The sequence below is a fragment of the Ranitomeya imitator genome, chromosome 6 (genome assembly GCF_032444005.1).
Source record: "Ranitomeya imitator isolate aRanImi1 chromosome 6, aRanImi1.pri, whole genome shotgun sequence".
Classification (NCBI taxonomy): Eukaryota; Metazoa; Chordata; class Amphibia; order Anura; family Dendrobatidae; genus Ranitomeya; species Ranitomeya imitator.
The window spans coordinates 257995193-258022442 of NC_091287.1; the positions used below are offsets into that span (position 1 = coordinate 257995193).

Sequence of the window (27250 nt, forward strand, 5' to 3'; positions counted from 1 at the left end):
GTGGGAGCGCACGGATTACACGGACCCATTAAAGTCAATGGGTCCGTGTAGAACACGTACTGCACATGGACGCTGTCCGTGTGCAGTCCGTGTGCCGTGCAGGAGACAGCGCTACAGTAAGCGCTGTCCCCCCACGTGGTGCTGGAGCCAAGGGTCATTAGCATATTGCATTGGATGCTATACGCTGGTGTGATTCCAGCCTTAAGGTACCGTCACACTAGACGATATCGCTAGCGATCCGTGACGTTGCAGCGTCCTGGCTAGCGATATCGTCCAGTGTGACAGGCAGCAGCGATCAGGCCCCTGCTGTGATATCGCTGGTCGGGGAAGAAAGTCCAGAACTTTGTTTCGTCGCTGGATCTCCCGCTGACATCGCTGAATCGGCGTGTGTGACGCCGATTCAGCGATGTCTTCGCTGGTAACCAGGGTAAACATCGGGTTACTAAGCGCAGGGCCGCGCTTAGTAACCCGATGTTTACCCTGGTTACCATCGTTAAAGTAAAAAAAACAACCACTACATACTTACCTACCGCTGTCTGTCCCCGGCGCTGGGCTTCTCTGCTCTGGCTGTGAGCACAGCAGCCGTAAAGCAGAGCGGTGACGTCACCGCTCTGCTTTCCGGCTGCCCGGCGCTCACAGCCAGAGCAGAGAAGCACAGCGCTGGGGACAGACAGCGGTAGGTAAGTATGTAGTGGTTGTTTTTTTTACTTTAACGATGGTAACCAGGGTAAACATCGGGTTACTAAGCGCGGCCCTGCGCTTAGTAACCCGATGTTTACCCTGGTTACCGGCATCGTTGGTCGCTGGAGAGCTGTCTGTGTGACAGCTCTCCAGCGACCAAACAGCGACGCTGCAGCGATCCGGATCGTTGTCGGTATCGCTGCAGTGTCGCTTAGTGTGACGGTACCTTTAGTTCCCACTCCCGCGTGCTCATAACAATACGTTCGTGTCCGTGTGGGATGTTCCATTTTGGCCATCCTTGTGTACATTTTTTCAATACATGTGTCATCCGTGTGCACATGTGCATCATCCACATGTCACTTACCGGAATATAATGCATTCAAGAACTTGCTAATTTTCGAGTGTTAAAGATGTGCAAATATCATACAGTACATAGATAGCTTGTAGTGTTTTCTATTACGCCAAATAAATAGTGAAATGAAAAAAATGTGCAGTACACCCTATTTTTGAAACCAGCAAAGGTAAAGCAGACAGCAGTGAGCTGATATTATCAGGCTGGCAAGATCCATGTTACTGGGCCCTTCCTAGCTTAAAAATACCAGCCCGCTGCCACTCAAAAAAGTGGTGCATCACATGAGATGCTCCAAATCTGGCTCTTTGCCCTGGCTATCGAGGAAATGTTTTTGGGGGTGATATCAGCTGTGTAGTGTCAAAAAATACAGCTGGCTTCAAGCCCTTGTGTTTGTCATGGAGAAGTGTCTATCAGACATCCTCATTACTAACCCAGTAATAAAAAATAAACACACATGCATAAAAAATTACTTTAATGAAATAAAGATTTCCCCACACTCTCCCTCGTTCACCAGGCTATTCAAAAAGGGAAAAAATCCAAAGCAGGTCTACCATCGTCCACCGAACAAAGACTATGGAGCCTCATTGTGACGCTCCATAGCCTTTGCCTACAGTCACTGTTGGGTCCCACTGCACAGAGCGAGATTTGGCAACTCTAAAGAGCGGTGACGCCAGTAACATTACCGCATTTCATCGTCGCCGGGTCTTGCGCTGCAGATACATTAAAGTATAATGCAAGTGAACACTCTATACATGCAGGATACCAGCATATTTTACAAGGTACCTCTGCACAAGAGCACTGTATGGACATTTCATATACCATATACTAATTTGTACTGATATCCATACTCAATACTTAGCTGATCAGTACAATTCATATGTACAGTTAAATCATAATGTGTCTCCTCTTCATTATTCCCTTCTGTTCCTACCGATTAGGGCCTAGTAGCCACTGTATCCTCTCTATTATTTGTACCGTGATACTGCTTAGGCCGGGGTCACACTTGCGAGTGCAATGCAAGAAGCTGCACAAGTCTCTCGCATCAATACCCGGCACTGCCGCCGGCACTCGGGACCAGAGCGTTCAGCTGTATAGAAATACATGTGGTATAGAAAAACACGGCACTCTCTAGTAATGGTGCTGTTGGTGCTCAAGTCAGGCGTCCAACCCGTCAAAATATAGTAATAAACTTAAATATTCTAAATATTTTAGTAATAAACTTGGCACTCAGTATGTGAACAAAATAGAGCTTCCTTTTATTTGTGCATCCAGACAAAATGGTTATGAACATTTTTGGTCCATCACAGGACCTTCATCAGAACATTCTTTAACATGAACTGGATGTGGAGTAATGCTCTGTATGCGGCAATGAGCATCCGGATTATTTGGACCTGCTGCAGCGGGTATGTGCTGTGGAACAACTGGGCATCGTAAGCCAATGAAAGCGCATCGGGCAGAAGCAAATCAGTTACAGGAGAGCAGCGCTGTGTCCCAGTCCGTGTGGAGAGTGCGCCGTGCAGCAGGAGGACACACTGATAACATATGAGTGCTAGCCGTTTTTTCACAACCTATTCACATGATGAACAGAGTCTGATCCGCAATCTGATTTAAAAAAATTACATTTTTTTTTGTGGACAGTCGATTCCCCCCTTAACAAAACTGTGATGTGTAAACACACCTAAAGATTATAGTGGGTCTACTGGTTAGACACCTCCCCCCAGCCAAACCAGATCTCACACTTTGCACTGACGAGGGGCATTTCCCCGAAACACAGTCTGCAAATTGAGATTCTGGTTTTATCCTAAATCATGTGACAAGGCTCGTTAAAGGGTCGACATTGCCTTTTAGGATTGCTACTTCCTATAGGTGGCACTAGAGTTCTAGTCCTCTTCCTTTCTGAAGAGACAATTTGCATACCTCAGAATTTGTAAGCCAAAACCAGGAGTGGGAGAATCAGAGGAAAAGTATAGCAGAAACATGTGACCACTTCTGGTTTTGGCTGACATATGCTTAGGTAAAAAACTGACCAAATACTGAATGTGTGAAGGGTATGCCTTTTTCAGGTACACACTGAGCTTTTCAAGAGAAAGATGCCTAAGGAAATGTAATTTTTAGCCCATTTTTTTTTTTTCATTTTTTTCTGAGCGCTTTTTAGACATTTTTTACCACTAGCAGAGTTTTTTTAAGCATTTTTTGAGTGTTCTTGTGTCATCTTTTTTACTGGTGTTTTCTGGTTGTTTTTAACTTCTTTCAACAATTAAGAAACCACCTGCATTTTATTTTTAAGCAAAACCGCTGGCAAAATGCTCAAAAAGATGGCCAGGCATCACAGGGTGAACTTAGTGTGCACTATTAGTGTGGTGTCTATGTCTTTTAATATCTATTGCTAGTCCCTTTTAATCAATTTTCATTAAAAGTTATATTTTACATTCCATTTATATATACTTTTTTTTAGGGTTCTTTCATGTAAGTAGTTTCTAATTTGAACCTCCTCACCTCACTAGTGTACTTAAAATCTCATTGACTTTTATACTACTTTAATGTACTGAGAATATTCTCCCTGGAAAATCCAGACATAAAGGGCCCAAATCATCACAGCTTTTATACCAGAATTCTGGAGCTTTGAAATGATGCACAATTTTGGCATAACTTGAGGCTGCACTAAAACTTTGCCACATTTGGTGTGCTCATACCGAGCGTGGGAAAATATTCTGAAAAGTTCCCAGGCTCGAGTTCATATGAGGACATCCAGCAGAGGGCGCGTCACCGCGACTGAAGGTAACTACAGGTCATTGACCTACATTCCATTCATTCCCTGGGGTTTTACAGGCAGGAGAACAGCTGCATTAGCAGGCTTCTGCTTGTAAAATTAGTTAACCCCTTCAGATGGATTTACATCGTTGGACGTGACAGAACGATGGAAGGTGTGGGATATTGTTGTTTTTTTATTTTACCTTTTTTACAGAACGAGTGTCTTCAGGTGGATTACCAGTATAATAAAATATTACAGAAACCTGTGTATTTATTTCATTAATAGACTTTGTAATAATGTGTGTGTGTGTGTTTTAACCATTTAATACTATTGGATTAATAATGGATAGGTGTCATAATCGACGTCTCTCCATTATTAATCTGGCTTAATGTCACCTTCCAATAGCAAGGTGACATTAACCCTTCATTACCCCATATCCCACCTCTACACAGGAATGGGAAGAGAGTAGCCAAGTGCCAGAATAGGCGCATCTTCCAGATGTGCCTTTTCTGGGGTGGCTGGGGGCAGATGTTTTTAGCCAGGGGGAGCCAATAACCGTGGACCCTCTCCAGGCTATTAATATCTGCCCTCAGTCACTGGCTTTACCATTCTGGCGGAGAAAATTGCGAGGGAGCCCACGCCAATTTTTTCCGCGATTTAACTCTTAAATTTAATAGCTAGAGCGCCCAAATTTTGCACATACACACTACTAACCTAAGTAGTGTGGAATATGCAAAAAAAAAGGGATATGAGATGGTTTACTGTATGTAAACCATGTCTCATATCCTGTCGGGTTTGAAAAGGAGATAGGAAAAGCCAGCAATTGAATTACCGGCTTTTAAGCTATCTAGCGCTGTATGAAATCTTAATATATATACATATATGTGTCTCACTGATAGATAGATATATATATATATATATATATATATATATATATATATATATCCCTATACTATGTGTAGACATTTATTTTAGCTATTCTATTCTAACCTGTCAGTGTGATTTTACTGTACACCGCACTGAATTGCCGGCTTTTCGCTAGAACACCGCTGCGTATTTCTCACAAGTCACACTGTTGGTCCGTGTGTAATCCATATTTTTCTGGCCCCCATAGACTTTCATTGGCGTATTTTTTGCGCAATACGGTGACAAACGCAGCATGCTGCGTTTTTCTACGGCCCTAGAACACCGTATAATACGGATCAGTAAAATACGGCTGATAGGAGCTGGGGCATAGAGAAGCATTGTACCGTATGCAATCCGTATTTTCTGCACCTCTCATACGTCCGTAAAACTGGCTAGTGTAAGGCCGGCCTAATATCCAGTGGTTGACACACTTTTTAATTAGGGCCCATTGGCCTTGTGGGCAATAGTCCATAGCGGTTTGAAAAATTATGCTCTACTAGATGGTGGCCCGATTCTAACGCATCGGTTATTCTAGAATATGCATGTCCACATAGTATATTGCCCAGCCACGTAGTATATTGCCCAGCCACGTAGTATATTGCCCAGCCACGTAGTATATTGCCCAGCTACGTAGTATATTGCCCAGCCACGTAGTATATTGCCCAGTCACGTAGTATATTGCCCAGCCACGTAGTATATTGCCCAGCCATGTAGTATATTGCTCAGTCAGGTCTTTCTCGCAGGACCTGTGATGACATCGTGGTCACATGACCATGACGTCATGGCAGGTCCTTGTCGCATACCATCTTTGCCACCGGAACCTGCCGCTTGCATGGAGCGGTCACCGGAGCGTCACGAGGAGCAGGAAAGGCGCCGGAATGTGAGTATATGATGATTTTTTATTATTATTTTTAACATTAGATCTTTTTACTATTGAGGCTGCATAGGCAGCCTCAATAGTAAAAAAGTTGCTCACACAGGGTTAATAGCAGCGTTAATGGAGTGTGTTACACTGCGGCATAACGCGGTCCATTAGCGCTGCCATTAACCCTGTGTGAGCGCTGACTGGAGGGGAGTATGGAGCGGGCACTGACTGCGGGGAGGAAGGAGCGGCCATGTTGCCGCAGGACTGCGCCCGTCGCTGATTGGTCGTGGCAATGGTCGTGGGTGTTTTGCCACGACCAATCAGCGACTTGGATTTCCATGACAGACAGAGGCCGCAACCAATGAATATCCGTGACAGAAAGAAGGAAAGACAGAAGGACAGACAGAAAGACAGAAGTGACCCTTAGACAATTATATAGTAGACTAGCTGTTTCCAGCCAGCTAACTCTCGCCAGGCTCATTGTTATCTAATTAACGCTGCTGGTGATTAAACTAAAGTAAATAATGACAACATTCAATAGTGCTTACGCAGGTGGTAAATTAACTTAAAATGAAGTTAATAAAAATAATAATCATTAAAATTCTGAATAATACTAATAATACACTCGTCTGACTTTTAAGGAACAAAATCAGACCGATTTTAAAATCGCTAGTGTGACTCCAGCCTAAGGCCGGGGTCACACTAGCGTATTGCATCCGATGCAAGATATATGCTAATGTTATATGCTAATGACCCTCAGCTCCTGCTCTGCTGCGAGCAGGAGCCGAGTGTCCTGCATTTGTGCTCCGAGCCTCTCGCAGAGAGCGGATCGGAGCACAGCTGCAGAGGAGGCGGAGAAACTAATTTCTCCTTCTCCTCCATTGCCGGGGTCAGCGTTTAACGATGATATCCGAGTGATGTGTGTTGTCTCACTCGCACCCATAGCTTATATGGGTGCGAGTGAGCCGAGAGTCGGCCGAGTGTCCGTGACAATCGCAGCATGCTGCGATTGTCTCGGACCGAGGAAAACGGCCGACAAAAAATTGGCTGCTGGGAGCTGCCCCATAGTTTAACATTGGTCCGAGTGCAATGCGATTTTTTTTTTTTTTTTTTTTTTTTTTTTTTATTGCATTGCACTCGTCCGTTTTAGTCGCCAGTGTGACCCCGGCCTAAGCAATCACCCCCTCCATGAATTGGTCGGTTGTGAGCGATTGTCTCATCAGTATGTTGCACCTGTGTTGCCGCCATTTTTGTTACATGGGTTTCCTGCATCCTGTGTGTGCAATAGTTCTGAGACCTGGGCAGGTAAACACTGTTGCCCTTTTTTTAGATAATTCTTGAATGTTTGGAGGATTTTATATTCCTCTTTTTGTGGCTCTTCTTCTACCAAAGAATCTGCAGTGTATCCATCCCACATGGCATAGCGAAGTACGGTATAAACGTAGTCAAGTAGAAGGGAACGCTCAGGCCAAGTTCCCACGATGAGTGTTTGTTGTTTCTGTTTTGGTATGTCATGTTGTAAATAAAACTGCTGTGTTTTGGATACTTTATGTTACTCCACTTCGATAAAACTTTGTCGATAATCATGTTGGGATTACATGTGTTTTCACTCATATTTACAGTAAGAAAAAGTAATAAGGATTACAAACACACACCACAAGTCAGTTTACACGGAGTAAAAAAAAATTCACAGTGGTCAGGAGATCTCAATAAATTACATCCATTTTGCTGGAACTGTCAGATGCTGCATTTGTGTGGAGAAAAATAAAAAATGCAACAAAAGCTCTTCGGCGTGAACTTAGCCTAAGGCCAGGTCACACTAAATGTATGGAAAATCGTTCCTAGCCTCCCTGCCGAGAGTCGCACATGTGTTCTCTGAATGGTCATCCATGTGTAATGTGTTTGCAATGTGATGATGCGATTTTCTCCCACCCATGTATCCGTATGACATGTGTATGTCTAGCTATCTATCTATGTAATATAAATATATATATATATATATATGTGTGTCACTGACATCTACATATCTATGTTTTCTATGTGTATATGTCTATTCATTCTATTCTAACTAGTGATGAGCGAGTGTACTCGGTACTCAGGTTTTTCCGAGCATGCTCGGGTGGTCTCCAAATATTTTGGGCTAGCTCGGAGATTATGTTTGAGTCGCCGCCTCTGCATGATTTGCGGCTGCTAGACAGACTGAATACATGTGGGGATTACCTAACAAACAGTCAACCCTCACATGTATTAAGGCCGGTTTCACACGTCAGTGGCTCCGGTACGTGAGGTGACAGTTTCCTCACGTACCGGAGCCACTGACACACGTAGACACAGTGAAATCAATGCATCTGTGCAGATGTCATTGATTTTTTGCGGACCGTGTCTCCGTGTGCCAAACACGGAGACATGTCAGTGTTCGTGGCAGCGTACGGATTACACGGACCCATTAAAGTCAATGGGTCCGTGTAAAACACGTACCGCACACGGACGTTGTCCGTGTGCAGTCCGTGTGCCGTGCAGGAGACAGCGCTACTGTAAGCGCTGTCCCCCCCCACTGGTGCTGAAGCCGCGATTCATATCTTCCCTGCAGCAGCGTTTGCTGTAGAGAAGATATGAATAATAGTGTTTAAAATAAAGATCCATGACCCCAACCCCCTCCCACCCCCTGTGCGCCCCCCCGCTGTTATTAAAATACTCACCTGGCTCCCTCGCTGGCTGGCGCTGCTTCCTGTCCTGGCCGCACCTTCTACTGTATGAGCGGTCACGTGGGGCCGCCCATTACAATCATGAATATGCGGCTCCACCTCCCATAGGCACAAAGCAGGAGGGGTGGAGGGCACCATCATAATTATACCAAACTGGGATCAACCCCAGGGTATGTCCAACAAGAATGATGCAAAAAGGAACAAGAAAAAGAAGACATACACAAAACCGGGGATCACCAAAAAAGGACAACAATAATCCTAATACGAACAAGTAGTCAATTTTTATTATGGTCAAACAGAGACACAACACATGATTAAAAACATAATTAAAAACAGTAACAGTACATCCCCAAAAGGGGAATACCCCCAAAACCGGAAAAAAGGTTAATGCTGAAATAGATATGTATAAATACACCATCTAGATAATATACAGAGTGCATTATACAGACTTAATAATTTATATATATAAATCCACAGCTGCTCAAAAAAGGACAAGGCAAAAATTTTTTTTTTTTTTTATATATATTTAAGTACGCCCTAAAGGTATATATTTGTTATGGCCATAACAAAATAAACAAAAAATACAACTATAACACTCACAGAATTGTCATAATCAATATCAAAATGCCACTGAATATTCATAGATATAGGAAAAACATGGCTAAATATATGAATGCCAATAGTATAGATACGGGTATAATGAAATAGAAATAAGCAACCATATCAAATAGCTGAACCAGCTGATATAGGTATAAATATAAATGGGTGTATCATGAATGTTACAAAGACCCTAGATCAATATGAAGTGCTAAATGCAAGAATGCAAACAATTCCACGTCCATAAAGAGGTCTAAGGAGGATACCCAAACCCCAACCCCCACAAATAGGCGAAGTAATACCTATAAGCCTAAAAATAAGAGGCGTATCACTATAACACCTGCCCAAGGGTAGTGGTCATAGATGGATGAAGAGGCATACAGGTATACACCCAAAGAAAATGAGCCAAAAAATAGCACTATAACCTGTCCAGAGCTGAAACAGCACTCAAAAAAACATAGCACCGGTCATGGGGGGCAAAAGGAGCCCAACGCGTGTCGCCACAGCGTGGCTTCGTCAGGAGCAAAGGTCACCTCCCATAGGGGTGGAGCCGCATATTCATTACTGTAAATGAGCGGCCCCACGTGACCGCTCATACAGTAGAAGGTGCGGCCAGGACAGGAAGCAGCGCCAGCCAGCGAGGGAGCCAGGTGAGTATTTTAATAACAGCAAGGGGGCGCACAGGGTGTGGGAGGGGGTTGGGGTCATGGATCTTTATTTTAAACACCATTATTCATATCTTCTCTATAGCAAACACTGCTGCAGGAAGATATGAATCGCGGCTTCAGCACCAGATGCAGGGAACAACGCTAAACTTTAGCACTGTCTCCTGCACGGTGCGTGTGGTACCCAGTGGGCACACGGGCGGCACACGTGTGCTGCACGTGTGCCACACTGATGTGCCACAGAAACGCACCGGCACACGGACACAGATAATTCCGGTACCGATTTTTCCGGTACCGGAATTATCTGGACGTGTGAGACTGGCCTAAGGGTGTATAACAGCTGCAAATCATGCAGCTGCGGCAACTCAAACATAATCTCCGAGCACGCCCAAAATACTCGGAGACCACCCGAGCATGCTCGGAAAACCCGAGTACTGAGTACACTCGCTCATCACTAAGTCTAACCTTTCACTCTGTGATATTACTGTACGCAGGAGATGAATTGCGGCTTTTCAAATGCGATCGCTGTACATGGTCTGAGTGCTGTGCGATTTTTCTTTTTTCTCACACCCATTGACTTCTATTGCTGGATGCGACCTGACTTCGGATTACAATCACAGCATGCTGCGAGTTTTTTCCAGTCCAATCGTGATCCGATCCGAGCTGGAAAAAAAGCGCAGATTAACACACAATCATAGAATAACATTGGTTTACAAGGACAAACAGTACTGGGCTGGCTGCACCCTGAAAAATGGAGTGCAAGAAAAAGACATAATATATGAGATATTGATTGATATTTTGGCCAAGATATGCATGCTTGCAACCCATGTCAAGGGTCCTCACACCTGCGAGTCCTAACACTAATATAAAAACATTTGGTATTATTTTAGTGTTAGGACATGCAAATATCATAAAACGCATACGGTATTTACCTCAACAGAAACTGATGGTAAATCTGTGTCTCATTACAGTAGCAGCAAAGTGGATACAATTTTACCAACTCTACTTCACAAACTGCAACCAAATTAGTTGCAGAAGCTACCTGGATTGGAGGATTTTTGATATTTTGGGCAGCGCGGTGGCTCAGTGGTTAACACAGGGGTCCTTGGCTCAAATCCCACCAAGGACAACATCTGCAAGAAGTTTGTATGTTCTCCATGGGATTCCTCCCGCACTCCAAAGACATGCTGATAGGGAATTTAGATTATGAGCCCCAATGGGGAGAGTGATGCTGATGTCTCTAAAAAGCGCTGTAAAATTAATGGCGCTAGAAAAGTAAATAAAATAAATAAGATCTGCAGCATATCACTTAATGTGGCAGATTGCTTGTGTGTTTTCACTATTGAGATCAATGGAAAGGTGAGGTGCTGCAATAAACCCCATTATTGTGGATTCTACTGCAGATTACTTTGGGTTCTGTATCAAAATCTAAAACCACTGAAAAAAAAAATCACTTTGCAAAGCTTAAAAATAAAAGAGGTACAACCATAGGAGCACCTGAAGACATGACTGCAGTGGTTTATTTTTATTATTTTGCCCTATGCTCGGTGGCAAACTTTATTGTCAACCAAATCTGCAACAGTATTTGCCCAATTGATGTAGATTTGCCGCTGCAGATGTCTCTGTTTCTGCTGAAACGTCTATGGAAATCGGCAAAAATTCTGCCAGGCGTGCACATGCCCTAATAGTGGGCCACTCTCTAGATGTGTTCACATTTTATTGCCAATTAAAAGACAGACTAGGGACTTTATTTTTGTAGTCTGCATTTTGAGCATCAGAAAGTTCCATAAATCTAATTTTCATATCTAGAATTCTGTTTAAGATTGTAACAGATTGTATGTTTTTTTCAGTTTTGCCTTTTGGTCTGCAGTGTATGCACATTTTTTATTCTGTTGGGAAGCTACATTCCTGGAGTTGTCCTCTCCTATTTCATATGTAAGTACCTACAGCATGCATGTAATGCCATATCATTTTGACAATGTCATTTAATATTTAATATTATTAGTCTTTTAATAATATAACTAATTAATATTTGATATTTACACATCCAGACATACTATATGTAACTTGAATGGCCACTTTATTAGAGACCCCCATCTAGTAGTTTGTGAGACCTCCTGTGGGCTTCAGAACCACAGCAATTCAGTGTTTAAATTGTTCTCTGGGAATATTGGCTCATGTGGACACTATAGCTCCCATTGTTGCAAACTAGATGGAGATACATGTGCTGAATAGACATGAGCAAATATCGTCGTGCATGGAGAACCTGTGTGTTGTGACTGTCACACAGCCGCGACACATGCAGCTGCGGGGCTGAACAGCTGATTATCGGGTGCGCTCCAGGTACCAGGTTCACGCTGCAGCTATTCGGTAAGCACTATTAGCGAGCCGAATAAGGAGGGAGCCGACAATATTCGCTCATGTCTAGTCCTGAACAGTCTGTTCTACCTGGTCTTAGGATTCAAATCTGAGGACTGTGAAACTCAGGGAAACATGGAACACTCGCTGCCATTTTCCTTTAACTAATCCATCACTATACGACCCTTGTGGCATGGTACATTGTCCTGCTGAAAGTGTCCTTCTTCCAAATGGTAACTATCTGCAATGCAGTGATGAACTTAGCCAAAATGCTTCGGTAGCCCTACTGTCCAAAAATCCATTCTGAGGTTTGAGATGACCCAAAGATTCTTGGCATCCTTCTCTGACTATTTTCATTGTTTCCATCCACAGGATTTATTATTGTTCACACATTCTCTGTATATTCTCAAAAAAAAAAAAACACAACGTTGGCAGTTTTTGGCCTACAGCTAGTCTAGCACTAATGACCCTAGCACTTGACATCTTTCAGATCACTTGACTTGTTTCCATTCTAATGTGGTTTTCCACTATAACTGATTCATTGAAATTTGCTCATGTGATTTTTTTGTTGCATTCTGTGGTCATGCATAATTTAATACCGAAAAGCTCTAACCATAAAAAGGGCAGGAGTCTTTAATAAAGTCGTCATTAGTGTAGATTGCAAAAATTTCCCACAATCCATTAAAGAGGTATTTTCAAGTTATGAAATTGCTGTTTTTAGTTAGACAGCATAAAAATATGCACGTTTGCAATAGGCTTGTATTTTTCTATCTGCTGTCATCTGCCGTAAAAGCTTTTATTTTTCATAGTGACCAGCTGGTTTCCATGGAGCTCGGCCACTAGTGCCTGCCTTGACCACTGAGCGCAGTAGTTACATTCCAAGAGAAAGGCTATCTTTTAATATCCCAGACACCTCTTTCTAACACATTGATTTTGAGACAGTAATTAGCTGATCACCCCCTCCTTCTCCCTCTCAGCTTCTGATGAGCTGTTGTTATATATTTTGCAAAATCATCAGCTCTGCAGCTTTCAAAGCAGGTCTTCTAATCATGACTCACTATCCTGAGCTGTATGCGTCTTCAAACTGCCTTGTTATCTCTGTGTAAATGCAGTGATAACAGTGTAGACTCCAGAACAAACCACTGATAGCTGAATGTGTTATAGCAGAACTTGCGCTGAGCTTTATAGTTCTACTAATACTTCAGCTCTGCTATTCACCAGAGCTGTCACTCAAGGAGTAGAGCCCGCCCTGCCATAAACCAGGGAGTAAGGAGACTGCATAGCTCTAAGCTGCTCAAGGGAGAACTTAAAAATACTCTAGAAGATCCCTTCTTACAGTCACGGAATGAAAACATATCTACTGTATTCATCTGGATACTAAACTGATTACAAAAGAAAACTGATACATTACAATGGCTAGAATAAAAAAGGCCATTAAAGGGGCTGTCAAGTGCTCAGACAACGTAAAATAAAAATATCAGATACTCACCACCCCATCACCGTTCCTGTGATGTCTTCACCGGGTCTCCCAGGTCTTGCGTGACATGGTTACTCCGTGTGAGAACTGCGGCTACTCATCGGCTGGGATGTAGTTTTCAAGAAGTTCCTTTAAAAAAAAAAAAAAGTGTGAATGAAACACTGGACAGCTCCCTTTATGTACTATTGGTGCATGTACAATCATGAAGGCACCACAGTGTATACTGCAGAGAAGGCCAAGTCTTATAAACTTGTGCACCAAACGATACTGTGAAACGCAATCCGTAACGACGCTTCATGCCTATAATTAGATGCTTTTATGTCCAATTCCAAAACGGATTTTGAAATGATTAAATAGAACTTTATTTTACATCTTGTTTCCTGTTTTTTTCTGTACAGTATTGTGTGCCTTCTTGTGTCCATTAATAAAGTGCAATGAAGTAGGCCAGAAAGTGGGCAGCAAGTTGAGGCCAGTTCTGCAGAAACTGGACTACTGGTTGCAGTTATTTGTCGGCCTGTGGATGAAAGCCAAGTCTGGTAAGTATAGTGCTTGTGCCAAAACAACTAGTCCCGGACCCCTCACTCAGGACACTACACAAAACATATCTGGTGACCTTACCTTAAATACCTTACGGCTTCTTTCACTGCAGAGTTTTTTGAAAAGAAAAACATGTCTATTTTATATCCGATTTTCACATCAGAGTCATCAAGAAAAATGGATAGCGCCCAAATGCGGTTCTTATGCCATCCATGTTGCGTCCATTTTTCACTGAGTAGTTTTGATTTTTAAGCTAGAAACATGGATGACATACAGATGATAAAAATTGACACGTAGAACAAAAATGATACGGCACGATGAAACAAAAACATCCATTTTCTTGTTTGAGAAAAAAAAGCGTGACCTGTGAATGCAGCCTAACACCCGTATATATATGTTATCTAGACACTAGTATTGTATATGTACAAAACAGAAAATCAAGGAATTAGAAGTGACACAAATATTAGTTTAAAATATTGAAGTTATTTAAAGGTACCGTAATTTGTCACCTGGCTTTTACCACGTATTCTGAGAGCATCATGATGTAGAAGCAGAGACCCTGGATTTCAGCTTTAAGTCACTTGCTGGGCTGCTTGCTGCAATTTTGATAAAACCATTTTTATCAACACGAGGACTACTAGTAAATTTGCTGCCATGTAGTCTTCCATATTAATGAGCTTTGTATGATCCCGCCAACAGCACTGATGGCAGGTTTCTGCCTATGCACAGTGTACACAGAAAGCTGTCAATCAGTGGTGGGGGCGGGGTTATACAGAGATCAGTATTCGGAGAACTGCTAGATCTGCAGCACATAAAACAGTGATTTTGTTAAAACTACAGCAAGCAGGTCAGTGATACATTGCTGGAATCAGTGTCTCTATCCCTACATCATGCTGCTATCAGATAGGGTAGTAAAAACCTGGCGACAGATTTCCTTTAAATATGTATTTCTATTCTTTGCAGAAAAGGAGAAAGAAACAATTACCGCAGAAGAGGACAGTGAATTGGAGATCTCTGCATTGTGCCCTCAGGTAATCAATATAGCTTGATTATTCATAAGAAGGTTAAGGAAGATCAGACGTACCATTACGTTCCAATTGGGTGGCCATTTATTTTCTGGTCTGTCCGTAGGCACACATCCAGAAATAAAAGTGCTGGCCTATGTGAGGTTTTAGATTCCATGTTTGTATCCAGACATACATACGCCTATATGAAAATTCAATGAAATATGATATCAAATTTAAAGGTCAAACTTTTCAGCCATTTTTTAATTTCCAAAACATTCGCTAGCACTGGGTCTGAGTAGGGCAGGGAATCACACAAGGCTTCTAAAGACACCATAGAACTATTCAGAGATGAAGAAAAAGAGGTACTCCAGTGTAGAAAGAATAAAACTCCGACTTTAATGGAAAATTCGGTTCATAATTCCAGGCACAATGTGGATAGCATGTAGAGCCCAGAGACCTACCAACCGAGGTTTGGAATTTTTTTTTTTTACTGTTTTTCAGTACATGATATGGTAAAATGAATGGTGTCATTCAAAAGTACAACTCGTCCCCCCAAAAAGAAAGCCCTCATATGGCTAGAAAAATAAAAAAGTTATGGCTCTTGGAAGAAGGGGAGGAAAAAACGGAAAATCGGCGGATAGTGAAGGAGTTAGAATCACATTATACCATGATATATCCTCATTAATGTATAATTCTTGCTTTGTAGATCAGTCCAGAAGCTGTAGCTAAAGAACTATCAGTTTCTGGAACAGAACCCTCTGACTTGTCGTGGACAGACAACGGAACATTCAACCTCTCAGAAGGGTACACGCCACAGACCGATACATCAGAGGGTACGAGCACATGTATAAGAGAAATAGAAACCATTGCTACTAATAGTAGTGTTGTATGAAAAGAGTAGGAAACATCTAAGCCACTTACAGAACCATCCCTTCCTATGAATGATATCTTCCCAATTTCATAAGGGCAGCCATATCTAACAAATACCAAATTGACTGATTAGGATTTGCTTATATTACAGCTAAAAAATAATTGGTGAAAGAATAATCCGTGTAAATTCAAAGCGGAATAGTTGATCAAGTCAACCAGTCGGGGCGTGTGAAAAATGAGAAGTTTCTTTGGGGCAAACTACTCCATTTTTCCTTTGCACCACTTTTATACCCCATTGTGTCTTTCCCCGTTTTTCCAAGATCTCTGCTTATGGTCACTTAGAGTAAATATTTTTTTATAGCCAGGGGCTGAAAAGCTGTGCAATTTGGGGTACTCATGTAGCTGTAGTGTATGACAGCTGCCTCATACCTGGCCATACATTTGGTTTCTGAATGTAAACTACAGTGTAAATATATATGGCACGAGACACAGTCATTTCCATACACTGTAAAGAGAAACATTCACTGGATTTTTATATATAAACTGATTATGTCCAATTGCCGCTGCTCCGCTGATTCTGGCACAGTTTTTCTTCTTTTACTGCACCCCTCCTTTTCAAAGTTATGCCCCCTGGTTGTAATTTTGCAAATTTTCCTTTCAACCAACAGTGCGGATACTACGGGACTTCTCTGCCGGTTTAGCTCTGATTTCATTGACCAGCAGCAGAGGATAAAAACAAAATGCCCACTGAGAGGTTCGGTGGTATACGCCCAGTTGATTGAAGGAAAAATTTGCAGCAGTATTTTCAAAGGGCATAACTTTGGAACAGAGGGTCGCAGGAAAAAATGTAAACTATTCTAGAATCAGCGGAGCAGCATCAATTGAAGGAGCTACTTAGTTTGATTTTGAAAAGTTTTCTTTAAAAAGGTGGTTTGTACAGGGCAGTCTAGTGTGTCACTTGCCTAAGTGAGTCACAGATGTCCAACTCGAAAAATGAAGGTACATGATACTTGGGGGAGTAAAACCACCCACTGAAGGCTTCTGTTATGTCTCACAATCTGTCAGAAGATGACTAAATGTGCACAATTATTCAGAACCCATATAACCCATGTGACATAGTAACTGCCACTTTCAGGGGCTTTCTGAGATTTTAATATTGATGGTTGTCATTGGGATCATATCAATAGGTTTCAGCAATCATCTGATATAATAGGAACTGGTATATCTTTGTACTTCATGTTGTGACTTTAAATAGTACTGCAAGCTCTTTCCCATACAAATGAATGGGAGAGACAGTGTAATTTATGGCTGCTACCAATGTACAGAAATATTGCAAAAGATCTAGTTTTGGTTTTCTTATGTCTGATACCCAGTTTATAAGACCTAAAGCTGTTCTATAAAACAAATAGACAAAAGAAAGCCAAATACCGTACTTCTTTTACGACACTAAGAGGGAAAGTGCTTAATAAATAAGAATGATAATTTCCCTATTTCTCACACATCTTTATAATATATTCGTTTCTTTAAATTTTGCTCTGTTAATCAGATCTTGACCGACCAAGTGAAGAGGAGGTGTTTTCTAGAGACCTAACTGAGTTCCCCTCTCCAGAGAATGGTTCAGGATCCAATGACGAAGACTCCAGTATAGGCATACCTTCAACGCTAAAGAGAAAGCATGACAAAAGTCATAAATCGAGTGATGAGAAGTGTTCTGCAGCAGCACTGTCTGTCCTTCTGGGCAGCGAGCAGCCACATAACCTAGTCACTAGTATGGTTGGCGAGGCCATCACAGCAGCCATAACTGACCAGTTACAGTCTGCCTTGCTGTGCCCACAGCCCCCGGCTACCAGCATCACTGAGGATATCGGCGCAGAAGAAGCTGATGACTTTGAACTTTTGGACCAGTCAGAGCTGGACGATATAGACGATGAAGCGGGACATTCATCGAGCCAAGAATCAGAGGGCAAGAAGCCATCCTCAGGATTTCTTTCCAGTCTTCTTGGGGGTCATTAACATTTAACAATTTCCACTCCTTACATTATAGATTGTGAGAAACCTCACAGAACAAATCAATAGCGTACAACAAGTAACATAGAAAGGCAACAAGATTAATTAGAAGTGTAAACGCTGAAGCTTTAAGTATTGCTCCCCATAGGACGTGTTGTCACTTTAGGCCCAAATGGACGATTGCAGAAACCCTAGCTGTTTTACAGGCGGTATCCTTATTACATCCTAATTTGTCGCATGGAGTTGTGTATGTATACATGCCAAGTGTAAGCCATAGCTCTTATGTTATAGGGGAGAGACAGCCATTAAGGTATCTGTATCTGGTCGCATGTACACTACAAGGTTTACAAACAGATCATTTTACTCTCTTCTGGGTGGTAAGGTCCATCCAACAAGAAAAGGTAATAGTACAATGGTGCCAACGCGACAAATAACTAATTTATTATATACATGTATGTCTCTGGTTACTTCCCAATGCCAAAGCTTCCTAAACAGCCATAAAGATAGGACTTATCTGCTTATTTCTGCACTTTAATAAAGGAGACAGTTCATGAGATCTACGGTAAGATACTCTAAATTACTATGATATCATTTAAAGAATTCTGTGTGTTAGTAGTAAACAGATATAATAAATTAAAATCTGGGCACAGTGCTTTGTAACATATTAAATTACACACTTATATAGTTAAAGGCAACATGCCATGTAACGTATGTCAGGGCTGTACATGGTTGACTATTACCGCTGAAAAGGAGGAAAATGACGTGAAATTGCTCCTGCTAACTGCTCCGATCCAGTCATCTGGGCAGGGCTACACCTCTCAGTTTAGGTACATGTTTCTTGGTGATTTTAGAATAATTTATCATAGAATATAGACTGCCATCAATAAATAAAATCTGCGACAAGATAGTTGAAGATCGTTGGCCCCTGAACAGCATCTCACACAACTGATGATAGGCCCGTCCATTAGAGAAGATGAGCATCTTACCTTATACATTTATCGTAGCACTGCATATGCTGAGCAAAATGTCCAATCATAAGTACAAAGGTTATATGATTCTTTCCACGTGGGGTATTTATCGGACCAGCTTATAAATCACATCATCCAATCACATAGAAGACTAAAAGGAATCACAATGTTTGTTTTTGCTATGGTGTTTTTTTCATCAGCACATTTTAATCTCAGAAGTCAAAATTATTTTGGGAAATGCAGAAAGCAATGATTCAGTTTGGAAAATTACCTTACCTATAAAATAGCACTAATCGTAGAAGACTGGGATTATCGCTCCATAATATCTCCTTCATCTCAGTAAATATAGGATGACTGTGGTAAGTATCACATGTAGACTGGGAGACTTCTTCGAGTCAGTCCAGTTCTTTCTGCTGGTAAATACCAGACTGTCTTGATTGCATTTATGCAATAGAAAACAGGACAGAGGCATTCCTATTTTAGGGAACGCTCGTTCACAATATTTTTGAAGTGTAAATGGACCTTTTCACATCAGATTGAAGTCAGGGGAAGCTACTGATTTTGGCAGGACTGACCGAACATCTACTGTGTATGAGTGGCCTCCCAACTCATCCCGACAATGGATGCCCAGGAAAGATAAGGATTGAGAAATTTGACTTCTAACATCAGATCCTATCGTTCTCAGGAGATGTAAGACTACCTTAAAGGGTTGTCCATTTTTTTCCCCAATGTGGAGCTTACTCTTTGCCACATGGGTTTTTTTTGCCTTCCTCTGGATCAACATGTTAGGGCATGTTAGGTTAGGCTATGGGTTGAACTAGATGGACATATAGTCTTCCTTCAACCTTAATAACTATGTAACTATGTAACTAGTAGGACAGTAGGACAACCCCTTTTTAAGCTAAATGTTTGGCCCCAGTAAAATAAAAAAGCCTATACTCACCTCATGTCGCCATTCCAATGGTGTTGGCACTCGTCCTCCCCAGGGCTGTCGTGCAGTTGTTATGACACATAAGCACGGCGCCCAATCAGCGCAGGCGTCACTGTCTCCACCTTCGTACAAACTAAATATGAAGAGGAAGCCAGGAATCAGTGCAGTCTTGGCTTCTTCTTCATGTTCAAGTCGTACGAAGGTGGACACAGTGACTCCAGCGCTGATTGGGTGCCGGGCTACATGAGGGCCCTGGGACCACAACTGTTGACCCTGCTGGAACAGCGCCGGTACGGGAGGGGAGTATAAGCTTCTTTATTTTATTGGGGCCAGTTAGACCAAAAAAGAGCTGTCCTTGTAGTGGACAACCTCTTTAACATTGGCTTTCTCCTCTCTGTCCATTTAAAACATAAATGTTGAGCTTAGCGTTCATGTGTATGGCTGCGTCAAGAAACAAAGTTATCTAAGGTGTATAAAGACCCTTAGTATTATCATTTAGGCCAGTGTTCCCCAAGTCCGGTCCTCAAGAGCTACCAACAGGTCATGTTTTGAGGATTTCCTTAGTATTGCACAGGTGATAATTGCATCACCTGGACAAGCAAGCATTCAATGACCTGTGCAATACTAAGGAAATCCTCAAAACATGACCTGTTGGTGGCTCTTGAGGACCAGAGTTGGGGAACACTGATTTAGGCCAAGAATTCCTGATATCACAATGTGCTGAGACTGTATGGTAACCTTTTGTGGTGACTTTGGAAATTTGACACAATGCAGATTGCATTGATTGCTTCAGATTGCAATACAACCCATTTACCTCAGTAAGTTGGGTACTATGAGGTTGCTCTTGTGATACTGGTTATTAGAACCATTTTCTGCATAATAAAAGGGTCAAAATATAGAGCTTGACATAATGCCAGCAGCCTGATATTTAGCATGGAACGTGAACACTGTACTCTGTACTAGAAGATAAAGCTACATTATAAGGGTGCATTTACACTGGCAACTTGCTGCATTAAGCGATCGTGGATTGGCTACATGTAAGCTGACCAACAGCCGTTCAATAGCCAGTTTAGACAGGCTGATGACACTTTCCACATGCATACAATGATTTGATATGATCATAGGATATGATCATTCTGAATGCATACAGTTAGGTCCATATATATTTGGACAGAGACAACATTTTTCTAATTTTGGTTATAGAAATTACCAAAATGAATTTTAAACAAAACAATTCAGATGCAGTTGAAGTTCAGACTTTCACTTTTCATTTGAGAGTATCCACATTAAAATTAGATGAAAGGTTTAGGAGTTTCATCTCCTTAACATGTGCCACCCTGTTTTTAAAGGGACCAAAAATAATTGGACAATTGACTCCAAGGCTATTTCATGGACCGGTGTGGGCAATCCCTTCCTTATGTCATTCTCAAATAAACAGATAAAAGGCCTGGAGATGATTTGAGGTGTGGTGCTTGCATTTGGAAGGTTTTGCTGTGAAGTAAACATGCGGTCAAAGGAGCTCTCCTTGCTGGTGAAACAAGCCATCCTTAAGCTGCGAAAACAGAAAAAACCCATCCGAGAAATTGCTACAGTATTAGGAGTGGCAAAATCTACAGTTTGGTACATCCTGAGAAAGAAAGAAAGCACTGGTGAACTCATCAATGCAAAAAGACCTGGGCGCCCACAGAAGACAACAGTGGTGGATGATCGCAGAATAATCTCCATGATGAAGAGAAACCCCTTCACTACAGCCAGCCAAGTGAACAACACTCTCCAGGAGGTAGGCGTATCAATATCCAAATCTACCAGAAAGAGAATAGTGCATGAAAGTAAATACAGAAGGTTCACTGCATGGTGCAAGCCACTCATAAGCATCAAGAATAAAAAGGGTAGACTGGACTTTGCTAAAAAACATCTAAAAAAGCCAGCACAGTTCTGGAAGAACATTCTTTGGACAGATGAAACCAAGATCAACCTCTACCAGAAAGATGGAAAGAGAAAAGTATGGTGAAGGCGTGGTACATCTCATGATCCAAAGCATACCACATCATCTGTAAAACACGGCGGAAGCAGTGTAATGGCTTGGGCATGCAAGGCTGCCAGTGGCACTGGGTCACTAGTGTTTATTGATGATGTGACACAGGACAGAAGCAGCCGAGTCAATTCTGAGGTATTCAGAGCCATACTGTGTGCTCTTATCCAGCCAAATGCAGCCAAACTGATTGGTCGTCGTTTCATACTACAGATGGACAATGACCCAAAACATAAAGCCAAAGCAACCCAGTAGTTTATTAAAGCAAAGAAGTGGAATATTCTTGAATAGCCAAGTCAATCACCTTATCTCAACCCAATTGAGCATGCATTTCACTTGTTAAAGACTAAACTTCAGACAGAAAGGCACACATACAAACAGCAACTGAAAACCACCGCAGTGAAGGCCTGGCAGAGCATCAAAAAGGAGGAAACACAGCGTCTGGTGATGTCCATAAGTTCAAGACTTCAGGCAGTCATTGCCAACAACGGGTTTTCAACCAAGTACTAGAAATGAACATTTTATTTAAAATTATTTAATCTGTCCAATTACTTTTGGTCCCTTTACCAACAGGGTTGCACATGTTAAGGAGCTGAAACTCCTAAACCCTTCATCCAATTTTAATGTGGATACCCTCAAATGAAAGCTGAAAGTCTGAACTTCAACTGCATCTGAATTGTTTTGTTTAAAATTCAATGTGGTAATGTCTATAACCAAAATTAGAAAAATGTTGTCTCTGTCCAAATATATATGGACCTAACTGTAGACTGTCATTGCTCTCGGCAGCACATGTCCTATTTACTTGGGTTGCTGAGTACAATGATTTCCAAGCAAACTTAAAAATCATTTCACCTGAGGAACACTTGGCTCATTCTTTGGGTAATTCTCAGCATGTTTTTATTACCCAATTATTGGGTAACAAGAGTTATTAGAAATGCTCGTTCGTAGTAATCGGTAGGTATAAATGCACCTTAGGGTTTGGTTCACTCAGTTTGGCTTCCATTTGTAACGGAAGTCATCACCTAATACTGACTTATATGACGGACTCAAATAGTGATCCACTGATTCTATTGACTAATAATGAGCGCTCCCTTGTAGTTTCCATGATTGCATGTCTCACCATTCTTGCTATTAAAAGTGATACTCTAAAGTGAATGTGATAGTGGATATGTAACAATGCCTTACCGAGACAGCCGACCATTTATTTTGATTATAGGTTGTAACTATGGCCATACAATAGTAGACTACTATTCAGAATTCCTACCTTTTCAACAATCGCAACAAAAAAGTAGAAATTATATAGAAGAGACATATTGTAAAAGCATTTAAGTGCATGGCTGCAGTACAGTAAAATAATAAGATAATACAGTAAATCCACGTTTCAGAGTAAAGTTCACTCTAACCTCATACAAAACCATAAATTCCCACAATGAACTGATTCTGGGCAAAGAAAAAAAAACAGCGATTTCAAAAATGCACTTTATTGTTGAATAAAAAAAGTAGCTACTTCCTTCTCTTTTCTGCCATGATTTCTTGTAGTTTGTAGAAAGTTTCTATACAGTATAGTTCTTTTTACCATAAAGCACCATTAGAGCTAGTGTACGTGTGCTATATGTTGATTTCTTTTTACATGTGTATTTATTGTATAATTTGCTAAAGGATGCTCGTAACCTGAAAATAAACAATGCACTTTGATATTTTACTGATTTAGTTTGCTCAATGTACCACAAGCATATTCAGTGATTGATAACTTAACACTTACAATGAAATAAATAAAATATTAAAACATTTAAAACACAGCTCTTTATTTCAGCTATTAGTCACAATATATATAAAACATGCTGTCCTGGAAAAAAGAAACAGTCACATAAAGTGGAACAGCGATGGGCACGATATTCAACCCGTACTTGACACAGAATGGATTCACTGGTAAATACTAAAGTTTTAGGTTAAGATCCCACAATGAGTTTTTGGTGGTGCATTTTTCAACACTGAGTGTTTTCACTGCTCAAAAAACACAATGTCTTATTGTTCCAGAAAAGTGGATGGGATTAATAAAAATCTCATGCCCAATGTGTTTCTTTTTTTATGCTGTATAATATATATATGTAAATAAATATGTGCTTTTTTAAAATCTGCAACATATTAATTTCTCTTGCGGGAATAAAAGGAAAAAAACGCAATCTGAGAGCATCGTAAAATTGAGAGAAAGACTCTGATTACAGTGATGTCTCACTTAGGTTAGGTTCACACTTGCGTAACGGTGCTTTGCAGACAGCTGTGTACTTCCTCCATCAAGCTCCGCCCACTCCCGCACTTCTTTTGTTTAGGTCCGCCTACTTCTGCATGCATCTTGCGTACCTACTTTAACATTGGTTACGCAGGACATGCGGATGTAATGTTTTTACGCGCCCGCCGACCGCACACAGATGCAACAAGTTCCGTTTCCATGTGGTCGGCGGGCATGTCAAAATGACACATCTGCATACATCTGCATGTCCTGCGTACCCAATGTTAAAGATAGGTACGCAGGACGCATGCAGAAGTAGGCGGACCTAAACGGAAGAAGTGCAGAAGTGGGCGGAGCATCATGGAGGAAGTAGGCAGCCATCCGCAAAGCCCCGGTACGCAAGTGTGAACCTAGCCTTACTGGGCTACTTGCAGTAGTTTAAGAAAATTACTGTTTCGTCAGCAGGAGATTATTAATTTATTTTACTTATATAACGCCATTAATTACACAGTGCTCCACACACATTTTCGGCTTTGTCCCCATTGGGGATAACAATCTTAATTCCCTATCAGTATGTCTTTGGAGTGTGGGAGGAAACTGGAGAACCCGGAGGAAACCTAAACAAACACGGTGAGAATATACAAGGTCCTTGCAGATGTTGTCCTTGGTAGGGTTTGAACCCACGTCTCCAGTGCTGCAAGGCTGCAGTGCTTACCACTGAGCCACCGTGCTGCCACTAGAGGACTAGTAAACCTGCTGCCATGTAGCTTCATATTAATAAGCTCTGTATTGCCCCGCTCCATCACAGATTGGCATCTTTCTGCCTATGCACATTGTACACAGCTGTCAATCACTGCACGAGCATATCATATTGGAGAAAAGTAGCACATCTAGTGGGTGTGAGATCTCTATTGTAGGGGCGGACGATCGCCACAAGAACTCAGCAAATCATACCCCCTCTAAAAACACAGATGAGAAAGCTGGGCTGCCCGGTAGTGTATTTAAGGGTCTGGCAGTGTAGCCCCTCCTTGCATCCAGGAATAATGCAGGATTCTGATTCTACTGCCCTGTCAGATAAAAGTGGAAAAAGGATGCTGAGCCTAACAAATGTGTTGTTTACATATACTTGTGTTTGTATGAGGATGTATAGTGGGGAAAAAGGTATTTGATACACAGCCAATTTGCAAGTTTTCCCACCGACAAAGAATGGAGAGGTCGGTAATTTTTATCGTTGGTACACTTCAACTGTGAGAGACAGAAACTTTAAAAAAAATCCAGAAAATCACATTGTATGATTCTTACATAATTAATTTGCATTTTATTGCATGAAATAAACATTTGATACATAGAAAAACAGGACTTAATATTTGGTACAAACCTTTGTTTTCAATTACAGAGGTCAGACATTTCCTGTAGTTCTTGGCCAAGTTTGCAGAAACTGCAGCAGGGATTTTGGCCAACTCCTCCATACAGATCTTCTCCAGATCTTTCAGGTTTCGGGCTGTTGCTGCGCAACATTGAGTTTCAGCTCCCTCCAAAAATTTTCAATTGGGTTCATGTCTGGAGACTGGCCAGGCCACTCCAGGACCTTGAAATGCTTTTTACGGAACCACTTCTTAGTTGCCCTGTTTCGGGTTATTGTCATGCTGGAAGATAAAGCCAATCTTCAATGCTCTTACTGAGGGAAGGAGGTTGTTGGCCAAAATCTCGCGACATATAACCTCATCCAGCTGAAGAAAAGCACCCCCAAAGTATGATGTTTTCCCCACCATACTTTAAGGTTTGAACGGTGTTCTTGGGGTAGTACTCATCTTTCTTCTTCATCCAAATATGGCAAGTGGAGTTGATACCAAAAAGCTATATTTTAGTCTCATCTGACCACATGACCTCCCATGGACATGTGCTGGCGTGAGCAGGGGGACCTTTTGTGACCTGCAGGCTTATAATCCATGATTACATAGTATGGTATTATTAGTAATGTTTGAGACTGTGGTCCCAGCTCTTTTCAGGTCATTGAGCAGGTCCTCCTTTGTACTTCTGGGCTGATTCCTGACCTTTCTCAGAATCATCCTTACCCCACGAGGCGAGATCTTGCATGGAGCCCCAGAATGAGGAAGATTGAAAGTCATCTTGTGTTTCTTCCGTTTTCTAATAATTGTGCCAACAGTTGTTGCCATCTCACCAAGCTGCTTATCTATTGTTCTGTAGCCCATCCCAGCCTAGTGCAGGTCTACAGTTTTGTCCCTGGTGTCCTTAGAAAGCTCTTTGGTATTGGCCATAGTGGAAAGGATGGAGTGTGATTGATTGTGTGGACAGGTTGTCTTTTATACAGGTAACGAGTTCAAAACGGTGCAATTAATCCAGGCAATGAGTGCAGAGTAGGAGGGCTTCCTACAGTAAAACTAACAGGTCTGTGCGAGCCAGAATTCTTGCTGGTTGGTATGTGATCAAAAACTTATTTCACGCAATAAAATGCAATACAATAATTTAAAAATAATACAATGTGATTTTCTGTTTTTTATCTTTAGAGTCTGTCTCTCACAGATGAAGTGTACCTAAGATAAAAATTACAGACCTCTTCATTCTTTGTAGGTGGAAAAACTTGAAAAATCTGCAGTGTATCAAACACTTATATTCACCATGGTATATTACTTTCAGTATAGCAATTAATTCACCCTATTTTATAAGACACACTTATTTTCCTCCCCAAAAAAATTTGGGTCATAGTCGATAAGGGCAGCTTCTCTTATTCCTTTATCATAGTCTGAATAAATGATGAAAGGATGGATATTCACCTCGTAAAAGTCTTATAGATTCCTGGAGACATCTATCTCCTGATAGGAAAATGTGGTTACCCATTTTAGTGACAGCAGGAAGACTTGTTTGGAGGTGGCCTTCAAGTCAATGGTCTAAAAAGATGAGCTGGAATGTAAGTTGGTGTGCAGGCAGCGTGTAAGCGCAGACAAAACCTAAAGGTACCGTCACACTCAGTGACACTGCAGCGATATAGACAATGAGCCGATCGCTGGAGCGTCGCTGTTTAGGTCGCTGTAGAGACGTCAAACATAGCAACTCTAGAACGATGCAGGAGCGATCCTGTGACGTAACGGCGACTCACTAATCGTTCTCGCTGGTTGTTAGCTCCATGTATAAACATTGCTGGCATCGTTGCTTTTGCTGTCAAACATGACGATACACGCCGACCTGACGACGAAATAAAGCTCTGGACTTCTAGCTCCAACCAGCGATGGCACAGCGGGATCCTGATCGCTGCTGCATGTCAAACACAATGAGATCGCTATCCAGGACG

At 41.6% G+C, this 27250-nt stretch overlaps 1 protein-coding gene across 2 annotated transcripts in view; it reads left to right on the forward strand.

Annotated features, from left to right (window-relative positions):
* Positions 1–23505, forward strand: part of RETREG1 (reticulophagy regulator 1) — a 157974-nt gene extending 134469 nt beyond the window's left edge. For both annotated transcript variants that reach the window (XM_069730592.1, XM_069730593.1), the window contains 5 exons: positions 11374–11458; positions 13757–13894; positions 14859–14926; positions 15609–15735; positions 17319–23505. In XM_069730592.1, the coding sequence (XP_069586693.1) occupies positions 11374–11458; positions 13757–13894; positions 14859–14926; positions 15609–15735; positions 17319–17785 (885 nt within the window). In that variant the 3' untranslated portion in view covers positions 17786–23505. The remainder of the gene's footprint in view (positions 1–11373; positions 11459–13756; positions 13895–14858; positions 14927–15608; positions 15736–17318) is intronic.
* Positions 23506–27250: the final 3745 nt, after the last annotated feature.